General features: G+C 32.9%; 1 protein-coding gene across 1 annotated transcript in view; it reads left to right on the top strand.

The window, feature by feature from the left end:
* Positions 1-20,800, top strand: part of LOC119675360 (voltage-dependent calcium channel type D subunit alpha-1-like) — a gene marked incomplete at its 5' end in the record, with an annotated part of 236,679 nt that overhangs the window by 101,888 nt on the left and 113,991 nt on the right. The window contains 4 exon segments of the mRNA XM_038086558.1: positions 8,761-8,971; positions 9,254-9,576; positions 10,005-10,063; positions 16,113-16,242. Of these exon segments, the coding sequence (XP_037942486.1) occupies positions 8,761-8,971; positions 9,254-9,576; positions 10,005-10,063; positions 16,113-16,242 (723 nt within the window).

Genomic DNA, 20,800 nt, shown 5'->3' with positions numbered 1-20,800 from the left:
TTCAGTCATGATGGACTTTTCCACTCCCCAGTCGACGTTCTTAACAGCACCAGCTTGTATCGCCATGTTTTCTTTGAATGTGGGAAACACTGGTAATAATCTCATAATGAAGTTATAAACAAAATAATAATAAATAAAAAAATATATTTTTGTAACTTTTTTTTTTTTCTATTATACATTGTGACCGAAAAGTTTCCGGAAATTTTAAATAAAACGCAAAATTCTTAATCTTCATCAATATTTATTTTTTATCTCCTTCAAAATATGCTCCATTAGAAGCGATACACAAATGCCAACGTTTCTTCCAATCATCAAAACATTTTTTATAGGCGCTTTCCGGTATGGCTTTGAGTTCCCTCTGCGAATTCTTTTTTACGTCTTCTATGGATTCAAAACGCGTTCCTCTGAGTGTTAATTTGAGGTTGGGAAACAGGAAAAAGTCACACGGTGCAAGATCAGGTGAATACGGTGGCTGTTCGATGGTATTTATTGAATGTTTGGCCTTAAAATCGTTGATAATGTTGAACAAATTGAGGTGAATCGGAACAAGCCGGGCGTTGACACGTCGCATACACAAATTGTCCACCAAAATCAAACGAGCCATCTCACGACCGATGCCTAGCTCTCGTGCTATCTCTCTAACACTCACATGAGGATTTTTGAACACGATTTCCTTTGCCTTTTCAATGTTTTCGTCGGTGGTAGAGGTCGAAGGTCGTCCAGAACGCGGCATGTCTTCGACGGTCGTACGACAGTCCTGAAAGGCTTTGTACCACTCATAAACTTGAGTTTTCGATAAAACTGATTCCCCATAAGCCTTTTGTAGCATTCGCAACGATTCTGCACACGAAATTTCGTTCGAAAAACAAAATTTGATGCAAACTCTTTGTTCAATATTTTTTTCCATTGTTTTTTTCGCAACGCACTACTGAGGTGAACTGGTTTCAACAGCTGCCGTAAACGATGTCTAGAAGATCGCGTTTATTTGCATAGTAATTAAGGACAGTGCTGCCAAACTACATAAACTTAAAATATCGAAAAATATACAGCGCGCGAATTTTAAATGAGAATTTCCGAAAACTTTTCGGTCACAATGTATACTATAAATACAGAAATTGTTTTATGACGTTTATGATATAATTTCAAAGTAGTAATAAAAATTTTACCAAATATTTCCCCATATATAGATATTTACGTTATTTCATATATGGATATTTACAATATTTCCTATATAGATATTTACAATGTTTCATATATATATATAGATATTTACAAAGAATTTCATATATACATATTTTTCTAATAAAATTTTACTAAATATTTACATTATTCACTAATGTCTTCAATATATATATATATTTTTATCAAAAATAATATAATAAACCTATTGTGATTACCAGGTTTTTATTCATTCCTTTCTCAACAACTATTTTTTTTTCTTTGTTATACTTATTATGGTGACAATTGGTGTATATACAAAAAAAAACTTCCCTAACCAAAACACCAACAAAAGAATAGAAAATAGAAAAAGAAAATTGTAGTACTGATAATAAACATGAAACCAAAAGAAAAAAATATTCAATTATAAAACACTCAGTTTTTAACTGAGTAAATTAGTTATCTCTTTTACGTTTGCTATTTGTTCTCATAGCTTACCTTGCAGCCGCAGAAATGACGTCACTCCAGCCACCGCTGTGACCTAGCTATAAATTCAAAAATCCCAAACAACTAAACAAAGAAATAAATATTTAGACATCAGTGGTTGTAATTGATTTTTTTTTTTCTTTTCTGATATGTTGATATTTTTCTCTTTGATATTACAGATTGATCCAAAAACAAAAAAAAATTATAGTTATCAAGTCATTCAAAACAGTTTTCTTCTTGTAAATGATAAAACAACCAAATAAAATATATATCTTTTTTATTCTTTTTTTCTAATTTAATATAAGATTAATAATAACTAAATAATAAATTTAATAAAAACATAAATGAAATTATGCAGTTAAAGCTTTAAAGTTTATTTTTTTTTTTTTATTATTTTCTTTTATTCAAATTGTATCCTTAATAGCTGGAATACCTGGCCACCGTTGTATCCTAACGGTGGATCCAGTTGCCGTTACTGTCCTTCAGTTCCTGTTGTTTCCTTTTACGTCTGTTAGATATTGAGTGCGATGATTTTTATTCAAATTCTTATGATCAGTTATAGCACTTTTTCCTTCTTCTTCTTAAAAAAAGACTTCTTTTCCATCTTTCAATTCATACTTTTATTAATTTTACATAATTTTTTTTTTGTTAAAAATTTATCTATTCTTGAACTTTAGTAACTTTCATTAAATTTAAACAATTTTTGTTAAATATTTAGCTATTTCCGAATTCAGTTCACTTTTTATACCTTATACTAAGATTTTTAATGAATTGGTGCACTTTTAATAAAATTTAATAATAAAAACAAATTCTTGTTAAAAATTCTGCGTTTTTATGTGCTTTTAATAAAATTTAATAATAAAACAAATTCTTGTTAAAATTTTGCGTTTTTATGCACTTTTTATAAAATTTAATAACAAAACAAATTCTTGTTAAAATTTTGCGTTTTTATGCACTTTTTTTAAAATTTAATACAAATTATAATCAATTTTGCATTTTTATTCAATTTTATCAACGTTGAATAAAATTTATCATTAACTTTGAATCTTTGTTCAATTTAATCAACATTTAATAAAAAAAATTTTTAATTAATTTTTGGATTTTTTATTCACTTTATTCAAGTTTAAAAACAATTTTTAATTAATTTGGAAACTTTGTTCACTTTTCATAAATTAAATTTAAAAAAAAATTTTCTTTTGTCGACTTTTAATAACGAACGTGAACTGATATGTTCCACTTGCCGTTCTCAGAAAACACCAAAATACAAGAGACCGAATCAAGCCTCCGCTGGCTCTTTTATAGTCAATTTGTCTAACTGCTCAATCCTCCTGCCACGTTAGTGATCCTGTTAACTCTTTGGTTACTGTAGACTGCCCTTGAAAAGTTTTCACCACTCTCCTAGTTGGCTTTGCTGGTTTTGTTTTGTGTTTATTTAATTGTTGGAGGGTGATGACCTCTAAGAAAGCTTACTTTATTTTTTCCTTCCAATAAAGTTAAAATTTGTCTTAAGTGTATCAGTGTATTATTTGTACTTGGCAATACCATCTTTTATATCTAAGTCAAACTTTACTGGAGCTTTCGACCTAATTCGCCTCAATTATATCGATCAAAACAAAACGAAACAAAAGCTTTTACACGATTTTTATATATTATTTTGTCTGTGCGAGCAATGCACATGAATAAATTGTAAAGAAAAAAAATAAGTGATATCAGTGCAATATTTATATATTTATATATAAAAAAAAGAAAAAATGTTTAAAAAACAAAAACATTATGAGATGAACAGGTGCGAGGTCGAATGATGACTTGCTCGGCCAACTAACCAAAAAAAAAAAACAACACCACAGGCAGAGACATTGGCTGATTTTTTTATGGACATCGCGGGAAGTTCGAGGTAATGTCTGTAACATTTACTTCATTCTTATTGGATTAAATATTCTATTCCCTCACAGGCCTACATAACATTATTCATACAAAAAAACAGATACTCACCGCAGCTGTTATGATGACGTCATCCGCTCACCGCTGTTCACTGCTAAACTGGAAATTATGATTTATTAGTTTGTAACGTCACTTTTGGGGTGACGTTCAAAAATATATAGTTTTTGCTGGGGTGTCCTCAGCCGTCGTCCAGGGTCGGAACAATCAAATTTATATTCGCTGAGACAGAGTTTTGATTGATAAGAAAAAGAAACGTAATTTTGTAATATTTTATTAAAAACTTATTTACTCCAATAAAAAAATATGTATCAAACAAAATGCATTTATAATTCAAATAAATCTCTACGTATCATAGCGGTGAAGTTATGTCTCCTGAACACGTAAATTGTATGCTCTCAATTACACGGGATCACTGCTGTAAAAGATAACAATGCTTTTGCGGTTGGCTTTGGTTTATGTGTTGAGAGGACTCCTGGTAGGACTGCGTGACACCCTGGGGTTCTCTTCTCCTTTTCGTAAACGACGGATGCTCTGCGTTAAGAAATATAATAATTTGGCTGAATGAGCCAGGTTAAACAAAAAAATGATAATAATTTAATAATTTGACCGAATGGGCCAGGTTTATATTACTTCGGCTGAATGAGCCAGATTTTGGTTTAATGAACCAGTGGGCTGAATACCACTGCCAGCGTACTTGTCACTTCCAAAGTGAAGTTCCAAGTCCTCGGTCATATCATATGCGATTCCTTTTATACAGAATGTGCCGGAGCGTTGATCATTTTGCTGCATATTTTGTACTATTTGTGTTATTTTTTTTGTGCTTTTCTTGCGTACTTTGTGTTTATTATAGTGCAAGAAAAGCTTTTCTTTGTGTTTTGTTCAACAAAAGCTTTCATGCTTTGACATTTCTTGTTGCTTGTATTAGTTTGTACCGTTTACTTTGTAACATGTGCGCGTGTATTTTTTGTTTTAAATTTAATAAAATTTATTTAGATAAATAAAATTAATTACTTAAAAAAATTAAAATTTTAATAATAATTTTGTAAAATTATTTAATAATTAATATTTCCAATAAAATAAATATTAGTGAATTTAATATTAGTGAAAATAAATATTAATAAGTCTCGGTGTATATTTATGTAGACGGAAATTTGATGTAAAAATGTTCGTCCTTACAAGATAAAACAAAAAAAAAGAGGAAAAAAACACGACTTCTGGATAAATGATGTGTATTTACAGTCAATATCTATTATATATATATCTTCTGCTTAAAAATTTCTTTTTTTTTTTAACAAATTAATACCAAAAGAAAAAAACTTATACCAAAAAAAAATGAAACAAAAAATTGAACTCAGTTGACTTAAAAAAATTTAATACCTTACTTCTACAATCTAAGTTTCTAATCTAAGATTTGAAGAAAAAAAAATTAATTTCAAATAATTTGATAGCATACAATTTATATCTAACTTATTAAGATAAATAAAGGAATTGAATTCAATGAAATTAATCTAATTTAATACATTATTTTTCTGGTCTGCGTTTTGTTGCGATATATGTTGCCAAGTTAATATAATTTAGGGATATTTTTTTTTGGTTGTGTTGCTATGTGGATGCTAAGTATGTACATTAAAGTATTTAAGAGTGTGGATATTAAATATGGTGAAAGCTCATATGTTGTAAGAGTATCTGTGCGAGTGGTTTTAGGACAATCATTATCTAGCTCAACTTCCGAATGTTGACCCGAAAAGAACATTATCGAGGATAGCTGTGACGAGCGGGGACATAAAATATCTTGCGGAAGAAAACGTTGCACGTGAATCGATGTCAGTTAAAAGAGAAAGACATTATTTTTATTAAATGAAATTATTAAATGAAAAATTAACAGAAAAAAATAGAAATTCCTAAAACAAATGTACAATTTAAAAAATCCACCTTTTAGTGCTACAAAAAATATTGTGCATAACATTTAATGTATGCTAATGTGAATGCTTTTTTTTTTAAAAAAAACAAAAAAATCAAAATTCAAGTTTATCAGTGAAACAAAAATAATTAAAAATACAATCTACGCTCCATACAATTTTATTTAATTCGTGAAGAAATTTCTAAACTGATCTTGCCACATAACCGTTGAGTTAAAACAATAACTACATAGTTGTCTTCGTATGTCTATGAACCACTAACTGGTAACAGTGAATTTTTATAAATTAGATGGCGGTGAATTAATAAAATCACACACTTATTTATTGGCATGAATAAGGCAGCAAAGAACATCATACTGAAGGGCAAAAACCACATATTGAAGAAAAAGATTTTTTCTCATTTTGCAAATGGATTGATTATCCCAAATTTATAAAATATTCACAAAAAGCCGCAACAACAACAACAGCTATGTGGCGAACAAATAAAAAAAAATTATTATTTAATTTAAATAATATACACATATTTATAAAGTTTTTCTAAGGATTTTTTATTATTATATAATTTTTATAATTGATTGAATATTTAATTAAATTAATTTTTGATATAGAAGGAGTTAGAAAATTAAGTTTGTGCATTTATAGTATGATTGGTTCATTTTATTTTCTTATTATTTTAGTTAGGATAATATTTTCCTATAATTTAAATTTGGTTATCAACATAGATTTAAAGAAAAAAAACAAATAGATAAACGTAATACATATGTATTTATATAGGCAGCAAACTATATACTATAAAAATATTTAAGAGTACGAATATAAAGTGGGTTTGTGGTTTTGTTCTATTTATAAGTTTTATTGCTGGTGACGTCATCAACGAGTAGGCGTATCCGTGAAAAAGAGTAGCGTGGTAAAAGAGTGCTACTTATCATAATCCTCTCTTTTTTTTTTGATTTCTTTTGTGATTTTATTTTTTGTTGTTTTTGCATGTATACATACATATTTCACATTTCTTTCGTTTTATTAATTTAAATTTAAAATTTTATCTTATATTATTCTTTTCCATTATTATTTGATTTTCTTCATTCTTTTTTTTATTTTTTTTGTTATATAATTTTTTGGTTTTTTTAATGCCAATAATTTCATTTGCATGATTATATTAAATGATGGTACAGATCGTAGAGTTCCACAAATTTCTTCTGTATATCTTCTTTATAAATTATTTTAATTAATTTCACTTTGTTACATAAGTTTACTTTTAATTTAGAAGGCAATGTCGTGAATTTAATCTTCGAGAGCTTTTAATATCTTTCTTTGAAAATGAGTCTTTCTTTAAAATGAAAACTATATGGTACTGACAATAGAATTCCACAAATTTCTTGTCTGTATCCTATAAAATAATTTATTTTAGTTATTTTCGCATTCCAGTTAGTTCATTTCTTTCTTGTGAGGCTTCAAATGTTTATTTTTTTTTTTTATGAATTTATTTTCAATTTTTTAGTGCGGTAGTTTAGTTTAATTAAAGCCTACTTTAAGTTATAGTTCACTTGTAATCTTTCACTTGAATTTGGGAGTGCGGCAAGGAACGAAAATTTCACTTAACAACTCTGCGACGGTTTCTGTGAGAATTATTGCATATTTTTTATTCGCCAGTATTATTTTTAAATATAACGATTTTGAAAATTATTTTCGTTCAATTTAGCCGATTTTCTATATTCAATGTTTAATGTTCCAACTAGACAGCGCTTATTTCGTGTATATTTTCTCATTCACAACATAAAAGGAAAAATTATTCTTTTTTTTTTCTATATTCTTTTACATTACTTGCAGTTCAATTTATAACAACAACAAAATAAAATTTAAAATACAAAAAAACTATCTATAATTTTACCAAGAAGCAAAAAAAAAACAAACTGCCGCGGTTATCACATGTAATGGTTAAAAATCACGAGTCAAAGACAGCTCTTGTTTCACTGACTGCCGCTTTTATTCTCCTTTTTCGTAACTGGTAAAATATAAGTTCCAGTTATGCGTTTGACGATCAATGAACCTAGCTTTCCCTCCGACAGACTTCAGATGTTTTATTTCTTTTGCGTACTACTTTTTTTTCGCTGCAGTTCTTTTAATCATATGTGCGAGCATCAATTTATGCAAAAAGTTCTCCTCGCAGAAGCTCTTTTGACATTTCTTGTGTTTGTGCCTTTGTTTTGATTTAAGGTGTGATTGTTTTTTTTTTGACTTCGTGTCTGTAGTGGTCGCGATAAATATTTACATTTATTCATTAAAATTAAAATAAAGATTAAAGTGTAACAAATATAAATATAAATAATAAAGAAACAAGGTAGGAGTAATATTTAGCTTAAACTTAAAGATTTATTACTTAATGAGAAAAATGAAAACCTGCAAAAACGCATAACGCATAACTTGACAGCTGACAAAGCCACAAACTATTTGTTATGAAAAGCAACTAAAAATATTAACAACTCTGTAATGCATCAACCACCTCTGAGAAAAGCAAATGGGACTTGGGGTAGAACCAACTCCGAAAAAGTTGAACTTTTTTGCTGCTAACTTCGAAGCTACGTTTAGTAACCCGAAACAGCAAAATAGCGACGTAGCACAAAGCAGCTCTACTCGGAATATTGCAGTAATGAAAGTCTCCATAACAGAGATAAAAATAATACAAAAAATAAGATCAAATTAAACAAATCACCGGGATATGATAGTGTTACGGAAAAGATTCTGACTGAGCTGTTTGAACAAACACTTGTATACCTGAGAAATATATTTAATTGTGCTTTTCGCCTTAGGTATTTTCCAAAAGTATGGAAAGTATCAGAAGTGATAACTATACCCAAACCAAATAAAGACATAACTCTCACAAGCTTTTACAGACCAATTAGCAAATTGACTAATTATGTCAAAATTGTTAGAAACACTTTTATCAAGGCTAGAACTATATTTTTTTAATTTCCACTATGAAAAATAGATGCCAAACTTGGCACTTTTATAAATAATGGGAAGATTAAAAAAAAAGAAAATATTTGGTATTTCTGTGTTATACATGGAAAAATCAATGATGGCTGGTATCATTTTCCATAAGTCCAATTAAAAAAACTTCTCACTATTAACGATAAAATAGTATGTAATTATGATTTTCATATAAGGGATAAATAATAGAAGGGATACTTTATGAATGCTAAAATAACCATCTAATAAAAAATGGTACTGTAATACATATTTTTTTTTATTTTTTCAGATATTGGCGATCCTTATCCAATTTAGTTGCTTCTCTTTTAAACTCAATACAATCAATTGCATCTTTACTTTTATTACTTTTTCTCTTTATTGTAATATTCGCTTTGCTAGGCATGCAAGTATTTGGTGGAAAGTTTAATTTTGAGCCCAAAGAAGAAAAACCTCGTTCTAATTTTGACAGTTTCTGGCAGAGTTTGCTAACTGTTTTTCAGGTATGATTAATTAACTTACGGATATATATTAATTTTTACCAATTTTTTTTACCGATTACCGACCGATTTTTAGATCCTTTATTTAACACATAAATTATAAAAAAATTAAAAAAAAATAAACTTATTAATTTATATTATATATAATAAAAATATTTAACATAAATATTACTAAACACAATATAAATATATAATATAATATATAATTAAGAGTAATAATAGTAATAAAAAACTTAAGGATATAAATAAAAATTTAAATAAATACATTAAAATTTTCAATTTTAGATACTTACAGGCGAGGATTGGAACGTAGTAATGTATGATGGAATACGCGCATATGGAGGAGTCTTTTCTTTTGGTGTCCTAGCTTGCATATACTTCATAATACTTTTTATATGCGGAAATTATATATTATTAAATGTGTTTTTGGCTATAGCTGTAGATAATTTAGCAGATGCAGATTCCCTTTCATCTGTTGAAAAAGAAGATGAACATGAAGAAGTAAAAGAAAAGTCCCGGAGTCCTACTCTAAGTTTGGAAGATATAAATGCTATAAACATTGAATTAGAAATGAATACATATGATCATGACCTGGAAGATGAAAAAATGTAACTATAACAATTAAGGCAGGTTGATTTGTTCGAAAGAAAGATTATGACAAAAGCGTATAACACGACAAAATTCTATTGACTGTTGTGAATAACCGTAATCAAGAAACCGTATGTTAATAGTGAATTTTGCTTATTTTAAAAAGATGTACAAAAAATAATATCGTTCGAATTACTTTTAAATTGGACACTGTATATTTGCCACAAGACTTAAATACCAAGTTAAATTAATCAAGTATTAGTCTATTCTGCACGAATGGAACCAGAAGAGAAATCAATTTTGTGTAATTTTGGAGCTTAAAATATTTTTACTCATAATGCTCTATAGAATCGTGTTCTCTTATACTCTTTAAATGAAGAAAATCAACCCGCCTTAAGTCTACAACACTATTTCAATTATGAAATTAATAATATACATCCCGATTTAGAGATGATGAAACCGCATCCGTTGAAGAAGAAAGGGATATCAGCGAAGAGGAACAAACAGGTAAAAAATTGATTTTTCAAAGCATAAAAAACGAAAAATAGATGTGTTTAATATTAAAATAATATAAAATAAGATATATACATAACAGTAAATGTTCGGTTCTTTACATATGCATTTGCTGGTGTACAATAGATTAGTTTACTGAGTAAATAATTAAATACTGATTTCACTATAAAAATAAACCATGAGCATATTAGTACTATATATATTAATAAATAATTAACTTCAATCAAATTTATTACAGAATAGGTTTATTTTATTCTGCAGAAAATTATAGAATGAATATTATTTTTTTTTTGTTTATATTATTTTATTTTTAATTGTATCTTTCTAATTAGAAATTGACAATTATGTAATCAAATCTTAAAAACTAAAAATAATGCAATTAGCAGGTGCAAAAAAGGAGTTTACACTTTGTAATAAAATGAAATGGGTTATTATTATCAAAATTTATAGCAACATTTTTAGAAAAATTACGTTAAGGTGGTATGAAGCTTTTTCGCTTAAGTCTAGATATTGTGGTATCAGAAAGCAGCTGTTGCGCCATTGGATTACTATGCTGGTGAAGTTTCACTTTATACAGTGGCTCACAGCTTATTTGATGCAAGCAAAAATTTTTTGAAAAATGTTGTTTATTTCAAAATATTTTGCAAAATTAAAAAAACAAAGTATGCAGAGTTATTGTTTATAGTGTGTTTATTCATTTTAAGATAAAAAAATCCAAAAATCTTCTTCCATTCCTTAGTAATGCATCAAAAACCAAAACCAAATGAAAAATTCATGTCACAGCTTAAATGATGCAGTTAAGAATACCGTTATTTTTGTCGCCAGATTACACAGAAATTAAAATATTTTTATTCTGCGATCATTTGTAATCTAGTTTTTGAGCGAAAATATTATAAAAATTAAAGTGAGTGCATTTTGTTAACCATGGGACGGCGCACATCAATTGAAAAGCGTGAGTTAGTGTTGGAGTACTTTAAAAAGGGAATTCCCCGGCGTAAAATTGGTGAAATGGTAAATATAAGCCCTTCAACAGTTCAACACATAATTGAACGCTTCGTACATGAAAATCGCATAGAAAATAAGGGACGAAAGGCTCCCAATAAAATTTTTACAGAAAAAGAATCGAGGTATTTGGTAAACCAAATTCGAAAAAATCCAACAATTAGCGCTCCAAAGTTGACAGACATGGCCAAAATAGATTTTGGAAAAATTTGTCATCCTGAAACCGTCCGCAGAATATTGAGAGAATCAAATTTCAATGGAAGAATAGCTGTAAAGAAACCTTTCGTAAGTGCAAAAAATAGAATTAAAAGGTTGCAGTTTGCACGAGAGCATTTAAATAAGAGTCCAGCATTTTGGCGAAATGTATTTTTTGCAGACGAAGTCAAAATAAACTTATTTGGATCAGATGGAAGATCTTATGTATGGCGCGAAGTCAATTTTGAGCTCAAACCACAAAATTTACGTGCTACCGTAAAACACGGAGGTTGTAATGTTATGGTTTGGGCATGTATGTCATCAAATGGAGTAGGAAATTTGGTCTTCATCGAAGAATCTATGAATAAAAATATTTACTTAAAGCTTCTTCAAGAAAATTTGATTCAAAGTGCAACGAAATTGCAGATTGCAGATGATTTTCGCTTTTGCCAAGACAACGACCCTAAGCACAAGTCAGCATTAGTACAAACGTGGTTGATATGGCAATGTCCACACATTGTCCAAACTCCTGCACAATCACCAGACTTGAACGTTATTGAAAATTTGTGGTCCGTTTTGAAGACAAATATCAGAAAACATGACATCCGCAACAAATTTGACTTAAGAAACGCTTTACAGCAAGAGTGGAGTAAAATTAGTCCAGATTATACCAAAAAACTGGTTGATTCCATGCCAAAAAGGCTTCATGCTGTTATTACTAATAAGGGATATCCAACAAAGTACTAAGTACTTAGAATTAGTCCGGAAGTTTGTAAAAATATAAGTTTTTTTGATGTTGCATCATTTAAGCTGTGACATGAATTTTTCATTTGGTTTTGGTTTTTGATGCATTACTAAGGAATGGAAGAAGATTTTTGGGTTTTTTTTTTTAAATGAATAAACACACGATAAACAATAACTCTGCATACTTTGTTTTTTTAATTTTGCAAAATATTTTGAAAAAAACAACATTTTTTAAAAAATTTTTGCTTGCATCAAATAAGCTGTGAGCCACTGTATTTTTTGCCGCATTTTCTAATGACGTCTGCAACAATTGGGATTCCAAGATCGTTTTCGATATGTACATTTTTGAGATATCGAGGAGCACCGGTTATTTGTCTAAGCAATTTGTTTTGAACTCTGTATTTTTTCGATATTAGAAGCACATGCTGTACTCCAGAGTTCTATACCATAGGACCAGATAGGTTTTAAGATTAATAATACTTAAGTAGATTAATAGATTAATAGACTTAAGTGAGTTAAGAGACTTTGGGACGCCCTTATGTGGTCACTGTTAGAACTAAGAATTGCAGTGTCATCCGCGAAAGTAGCAAGTATGTGATTTGAGAGTAGTGGGAGATCAGTTGTGTAGGTTATATACAGAAACGGCCCCAGTACGCTTCCTTGAGGAACACCAACCATTATGTCGATTTCTCTTAAAATAAACGTATTGTATTTCAATCTAAATTTTCTAGAAGATATATATGCATACAATAGCTTATGCATATTTTCAGGAAGATGATATTATATTTTATACATAACACCTTCGTGCCAAACCTTATCAAAAGCTTGGGCTACGTCCAAGAAAACGGCGGAACAGTATTGTTTGTGCTGAAAGGCAGTATGTATTTCTTTAGCAATTCTGTGAACTTGCTCAGAGTGCCATGTCCTGTTCGATATCCAAATTGGTGGTTTGGGATCACATTGTTTTGAGTTATTATTGGCATAATATATGACAGGAGCATTTTCTCAAAGATACTGGATAACTGGGGCAAAAGACTAATTGGTCTATATGATGATGCCAAAGTTAGGTTCTTTCCTGCTTTTGGAATCATTTTTATTTTTGAAACTTTCCATTGCTTCGGGTAGTAGCCAAAAGCGAGGATGCTGTTAAATATCACCGTTAGAAAAGTTATTGCTGAATCAGGCAATTGTTGAATCATTTTTCCCGTAATTTTATCGTACCCAGGTGCCTTTTTGAGATTGGCAAATGTTCGGGTAGTTTCCTTGACGTTATCCAATCACAACGTAAGGGGAGTTTCAACAATAGAAGGAGATTCGATGTTAGGTTGGAAATCTGATAATTGTGGGTTTGGCTGAAAGACGCCCTTTAGGTGTTCTGATAAAATACAACCTTTTTCTTCGTCATTGCGAGCCCAAGAACGATCCAGTTTTCTAAGGGTCATTTGGGTCATTTTGTGTTGGCGTTTTAAATTTCTTCGTTGCCTATTCTTGTAAAGAGTGGTTTTTGTCATCAGATAGGGCTTTTTTAAGATCGTTTGAAGCTTTATTTAATCGTTGTTTTGAGGTGGGTGATAGAAGTCTTTGCCATTCTCGCCTGGCTTGTCGTTTTCGGGATATAAGATAATCAATGTGTGATTGAAATGCTATATTTGACTGGACTGACCTTTTTGGTTGAGAGGCTTTAATTACAGCATTATTTAATGTCTTGGTGAAGTGATCAACTGCTTTATCAATTTGTTTGGGTTATCTAAAATTTGAGTAATAACTTACTTCCTCATTAATAATATTTCTGTAATTCCTCCAGTTTATAGGAGTTTTCTTATTCTGCTCATTTGAATGGTTAGAGGACAAGTCATAAGATGATTTAACAGTAATACCTTCACGTTTCATACCATTAATGACTGCGAAATCGATTAAGTCTGGTGTTTTTCGATTGTCTGATGGCCAGTATGTTGGGTGACCTGAGAACACAACATCAAGGCTGTTGCCAAGTGCTGCATACAGTTAACAACCTCTTGGAAACATCAGTCTAGAACCCCCAAAGGTGTGTTTAGCATTGAAATCCCCAGCAACCAGAAAGTTAGGACCGAGATCAGTAAAAAATTTCCGGAATTGATCACAAGTAATAGCAAATTTGGGTGGGCAATAGATTGGTGAGATGACGGTTTTAGTTAGACCAGAAATAACACAAATTGATGTAGCCTGAAGGTATTTAAAACAATGCTTTTGGATTTGATAATGTTGTACTGTGTTTCTAACAAGTACTCGAGAACCACCACATGCTTTACCATCTGGATGTTTAGGGTCATAAAACTTATATCCATAAACTCGAAAACAGTTTTTGAAGGTTAAATGTTTTTCGGATATAAGCAGTATATCGATATTGTTACTCACCAGAAATCTAGTTACTTCCAATACATGTTGACTTAAGCCGTTTGCGTTCCAATGGCATATTGTGATTGCATTCATTTGGGTTTTACCAACTCAGCAATCGAACTTTGGTTTTGTATCATGCTTTGCATCAAGCTATTCATCATATTTTGCATGAAGTCCATGAAGTGTTCAATTTTTTGGGTACAACTTGCGAGCATTGCTTCAAAGCCTGGAACAACACTGGAGCTATTGGTAAGAAGTGGGATTTGTTTAGTGGCATTTGCGTACGTCATTTGCTGCATTGGTGGAGCCGGTGGTTGCAATCCAGGACCAGAATTCTCTGGCAGGGGCGGAAAATGAGATGTTGTGAAATTTGGCAGATTAAGCTGTGGGGTGCGCTGTCTTTGGGCAACGTTTAATTTTAGTCTTAGAGCAGTGAAAACTGGACATCCTCTGTAGTTTGCTGTGTGGCTATCACCGCAGTTTGAGCATTTTCTAACTGCTGGGTTTTCTTTGCTTTCAGGACATTTATCTGAGCTATGGATTTTGGCACAAATAACACAAACCTTGGCAAGTTTACAGTATGACTTAGTGTGTCCATATTCCTGACATTTGAAACACTGTACTGGAAAATCATGTTTGTGCGTCTCCTCAATAGTAATTTTTCTGTTTAAAAGAAAGCGAAGCAAATAAATAGGATGGGATAGGATTGTTAAATAGGTTAATAAATAGGATTGTTGCTGACTGGATACAGCTCAACTTTGTACATTGGTTGCGGTTTACGGTGTCTATTTAAGATATTAAATACACTTTTTGCTTCGAAGTTTTTTTCTTTAAGCGTATCATGAATTTCTTTAATATCAACTCCTGCCTCTATGCCTTTTATGACCACTATTAGTCCTTTACTACTTTTTAATTGATAGGTATAAAATTGTTTCGATTTCATCTCTAATTCAGCAATTATTTTTCGAAATTGAATATTATACTATAGAATTATTGTTCGTTTAGGTTGTCTTCCGTTGTAAAATTGAATCTAATTTTTTTTCATCAAGTTTCTGCTTAACATACAAATGCAGGAGATCGATAGAGAGATATAATTTTTAAGTTTGCTTATTGCTTAAACTGAATGTAAGCGAAACAGAAAAGTAGCTGTTCTTGAAATGACGATGAAGGTTTCCATATACAGATAAATGTAAAATACAGTAACTGCTAATATCTTACTGATTCACGTTATTAATTTATATTATGTTCATAAACCTACACTTAAATAACGTGTTAGTGCAGATTTACAAATATGACTGTCAGTCAAGTTGCGCTCTTTCTTGCTCAATTTTATTCTACCGACCGAACTTGAACATGCTCATAGTCAAGATTTGTTAGTCAAGCAAAATTTTTGAATGTGATAGTTACCACCCAAAATATGCTTTTGAATGACGGAACGCAAATTTTTAGTGACAGACTAGCATTTACAGCATGTTGACGACAAGCTTGCAGTTTTGCTCACAGTCATGGCATTTTCTTTTTTGTCTGACAGTTAAGTTTGCTAATCTCCTACGCACTTAAAAGCAATTAAAAATTATATATTCAAAACTATAAAAGTGTTTTAGTATCAATTACATACACATACCTTTTTTCATCCAATCCTTACTAATAAAAAAATTCAAAACTATATCTCCTGATGCGTAACATTTTCATACATATGGATACACACTTATATAAATATATGAAGAATACCCTTCTGAAGTAACTCCAAGGTCAGCATCTGCACGTCCCAGACGGGTGTCCGAAATTAGCATTAAAAAGATGAAAAAACCAATTCCACACGGCAGCTCATTATTCATATTTAGCCACACAAACAGGTAATTAAAACTAAACTTAACTGCATGGTAAAAATTAAATGATAATTATTATTCAATTAAGCATCTTATTTTTAATTTTTTAAATTATTTTTTCATTCATTGAAGCCAAATTCCCACATGATGTCTTTCGCATTAAATTTGCATTTTTATAGTAAAAAGAGACATCAAAGTGAGTGCAAATATTATACCTAATTCAGACTATAAACATAAAGCATTGAGTATAGTCATATAGAGTAAAATTCTGAACATAAACATAATTGGCGAAGTAGTCTTGTGTGACAAAACAATAAATGGTACATAAATGGTAAAAGGTTGCGAGCCTCCATCTTGAGGCTTGTCTCAACAGTTTGTCTTAGCCAAGCAACGAAATCCACACTATATAGATTTTTTTAGTGCAATATTAACAAAAATTTTCACATTTCTGCTAAAGTAAGGAATAATAGCTATATTTGAGTATTTTTGTATTTATGGCAAAATGTTGATAATTTTTTGTTTGTATTTCACTATTTTGTAAATTCACTATTTTTAATTTTATACAGATCAGTTTTGGAAAAAATCATTAATGAAAGAAAACATGCTTTAAAGAAATAAAGGTTTTTTTATGGTTTTGTATATATCCGGAATCTGAGTGGAAAACACGTGTTAAAGTTTTCATGTACATACATTATTTCCCACACACTTAAGTGGCTTTGAATTTACGTGTGGGAATTTGTTTGGTTTCTTGTATTCTTAAAACTTAGACCTAGAACGAGAACGAGACCTGAAATAGGATACCTGACGAATTGGTGAGTAGGTAGGTTTTGAACTCAACAACATGTGTACCATCTTTATAAGGGTCTGCAAAGCAAACATCACCAGCTTCACGCATATGATCTTTTAAATCGTGCCAGGAACCAGATGGTGGTAGACCAGTTACCATCACACAATACTAAGAGAGTCTTGTTGATGGAACACGTCCACTGTCATCGACATGACCGCGATCGTTGTTTCTATCGTTACGATTACCCAGATAACTACCAGGACCGTCATCGCAACGAAATTTTACGCGTAGGCGATAACCATCATAATCATAAATTTTTCTGCTTCAATGTCTGTACTGCCGCTGCTTCTAGTAGCTTATAAATTGGGAATAAAACAAAAAAAAAACTGAAGTGGCTAAAACATTTCTCTGTCTCGGGCGCGCATTCTCCAGTCTCGTACATCAAACGTGGTTTGTCTTTCCTTAATATGATCACTCCACTAGTAACACGGTCTACCTCTACGCATTCAACCTTTAATTACCACTTCACACACCTTTATCGCTGGAACTTCTTTATCCAGTCTCTCAAAATTAACAAAAACAGCAAAACCGCTAGATGTCAATTCACGAAATTATATCAAGGTTAAGATAAAGTTCGTACAACTTGTAATTCGTTTTAATGCAGTAATCGCCGTAAACGCATGAAAAACCAAATATCTTTGTTCTTCTAGCTGAAATCGCTGTTGTTCGTTAAGGTGGTATATAAGATATGAAATTAAAATTGGCATTTTTTTTTTGTTGCACTAGGTGGAAAGCATCGAAAGCCACAGTGTGAGACTTGAACCCACTAAAACCACCTCTTAGGAATGAAAGGAGAAGATTTCCACAACAATGTGAAAACGTCATTCCAGTAATCATGAGAGAGAAAAATGGGAAAATAGATTTAATACCTAGTGAACTAGGCTCATCTAAATCAGAAAGTAAGGGCATGAACTAGGTAGGAAGGGCGATATAGAAGGGGAAGAGATCAACGGGAGCCGGATGTCTGCTATAAACAGATTAAAAAGGAGTGGTCCAAGAACCGAGCCCTGAGGGACGCCGGAGTCGATGGGGAAATCACGGGACAGAGAGGAACCGACTCGTACCTGTAAGCTTCTGTTGGAAAGAAATTTGTGGACTACACTGCAGAGCGTAGAAGAGAAGCCGAACTGGTGAAGCTTAAGAATTAAGCCTTCAAACCCGACAGTATCAAAGGCTTTTTCAATGTCAAGACTTAGTGCCACAGTGGGCTGCTTATTGAAAAAGCCTGTGCATATTTACTTTTGGCGATGATGCAGGGCATGGACGGTGGAGGTTTGGCTCCTAAAGCCAAACTGAAAAGGGGGAATAATGTTATTCCCAGAGGAGAAGGACTTCAACTTGCTTGCTATGAAAGTCTCATAGAGCTTTCTGACAGAGTTAAAAAGAGAAATAAAACGACAGCTGAAGGGGTCAGCTTTGGGTTTGCCACTTTTGGCAATGGGACAAACTATGGCCTTCCTCCATGGCTGGGGGAAGGAGCACTTTTTAAAAAAGAGTAGTGAGAAACGCTTCATGGCGTAGAAAGACACGCAGTCAGTGCCAGATGACTTTTTGGGCGTTTTGAGCCGAAGCATGTCCATGAGTTTGGAAGGGGTGAGAAACCCTTAGGTGTCTTCAACATTGATGCAGAGAGCGGGGAACTGTGGAGAGAAAGTGACAATGCTTTCATTAAAAGCATCGAAAAGACAATGAACTTTAGAATTCGTAGCGGACGTAAAGTGGCATTCGCCTAGGTCAGCCGTAAGACGGTGATTAGTCACAAAGACTTCACCAAAGACGTTGGCTTTATCAAGGTCGTCATACGCTATGGTGTTGCCATAGCGGAGGTCCGAGATGGACCTATTGGATCCACAGATTTGCCTGACCATACTGAAGACGTCAGACCGGCACTGGGTGGCACGCAGCTTGGCACTAATGGAATTAAACCTGGATTGGTTGACTCTCTGGGCAATTATGGTGTCCAGGTTCTTAAGGATGGCTTGGAACGCATGAGCTTGCGTTCGCGCTAGCTGTCTAAGGCGATAAGTTCGGTGGCAAAGCGATTTCCTCAGTGTAATGAGGCAAAGGGTAAAAGCATCAAGTGGAACTTGATAAAATTTGCGAACACGCACCTTCGGAACATGCTCATTAAGACCAGTTGGTGCTAGGAAAGTTAAAAAATGTACTAGGGTAGGCACAAGTAGCTCTGCAGTCGTGAAGCGCAAGATTTACTGCTTGGTGGTAAGATATACCGTCAATGACTCGTGGGTCACCAAGGCAGGGAAGAGGGCGATTATTCGCTAAGAAAAAGTCAATGATACTATTGATATGAGTCGGAACCGATGGAGCTACCACACTTAAAATAATGCTGACTGAGCTGTTAGTCAGCCAGTTGAATAGCATAGTGCCACTAGGGCAAGAGACAGAATTATTCCAAAAGGGGTGCTTACTATTGAAGCCACTACCGATAAGGAAAGGTTTAGGGAACAAGTAGGCAAGGGTCCCCAGATCACAAGGGACAATGTACGAAGCAATAGAGGGAGTGTGATAGACGCAAAAGATGTTCAGATCAGAGCGGTTGGAGAGAGAAAGAGTATTACCAACCGCCTCAAGAGTAACAAGTGAAGGGATATGAGTCCTAGTACACTTGAGGGAGTCATTTGCCAAAATGGCGACTCCCCCACCGACGCGGTCCCTATCGAACCGAATAAAATTATATCCTCTGACATCTACAACGTCTCTGATATTAAGCCGTGTTTCAGTCACAAGGATGATGTGGGGGTTGTTGCGTTCAGCAAAATCCGCGGAAAAGGTACGCCTAAGATTAGAGTGTATAGAATTGACGTTTATAAGAATGATTCTTAGATCATTCATCACAAAACTAATTCGAGGACTTTCTGGACAAGAAAGGCTTTCTTGTGAGATTGGGACAGAAGGCTGTACTGCTGTTTAATGCCTGCAGCAAAGGCGAAGATTCCCTGAATATTAGGGAGAAAAGAGTCAGGCTCAGGAGCACGGATAGGGAAAGGTTTAGCTGCTCTAGGCAGCGAAGTGGGCTTGCGGGTTGCGGCTTTTGCCGCAGAAGCAAATAAGACTCCATGTCTCACGAAATTCATTGAGGCCCTCAGATCGATAGACATCATAGGATGAGGGGAAATGCTTAAGGAGGACAGGAGTGATTCGGTCCTCTCAGGGGATGGAGGCAAAACTCTTAATTTTCTGCTCACGGAGCAGAGAACTGATGTTGTAAAAGGTATCCGTACTCTTAGTTAGGATACGCGTGGTTGTGCAATTTACGCATTTAAACTCATAAACAGCATTGGGAAAAGCGGATTTTATTGCGGAGCCAAGCTCCTTGACATTGACGCCACGGGCCGTAATGGCTGATGGCGTCGAAGACTTAGTGACCGAAGCCAAAGGAACAGTAGAAGGAGTGGAGGGATTGGGTTCCACAGGGACCTTGGGAGCTAAAGAAGGCTTGGGGATGGAATTAGCGCTAGGCAGAGATTTCGGTCTTGGCGCAGACTTGTGGAGACTAGTAATGCTACAGACGGTAGCTGTGGAGGTGGAAGGGGGTACAGTAAATGCGGCGAGGGAAGAAGAAGAAGACTTTGGTGGGTTGCCCGTGAGCAACGCCAGTTTAGTTGCAAGGAAGGTATTCTCAGCACGAAGCTGGGCGTTGTCAGCCTTAAGGGCCACAACGGATTTTAAAACTGACGCAAGTTGCTCATCAACTTGCTTACGGCTTAGGTGGTGAAT

Source organism: Teleopsis dalmanni, chromosome 2 (genome assembly GCF_002237135.1).
Source record: "Teleopsis dalmanni isolate 2A chromosome 2, ASM223713v2, whole genome shotgun sequence".
In the NCBI taxonomy this organism is placed as follows: Eukaryota; Metazoa; Arthropoda; class Insecta; order Diptera; family Diopsidae; genus Teleopsis; species Teleopsis dalmanni.
Note: the sequence above shows the minus strand (reverse complement) of the source record. Positions and strands in the feature narration are given on the sequence as shown.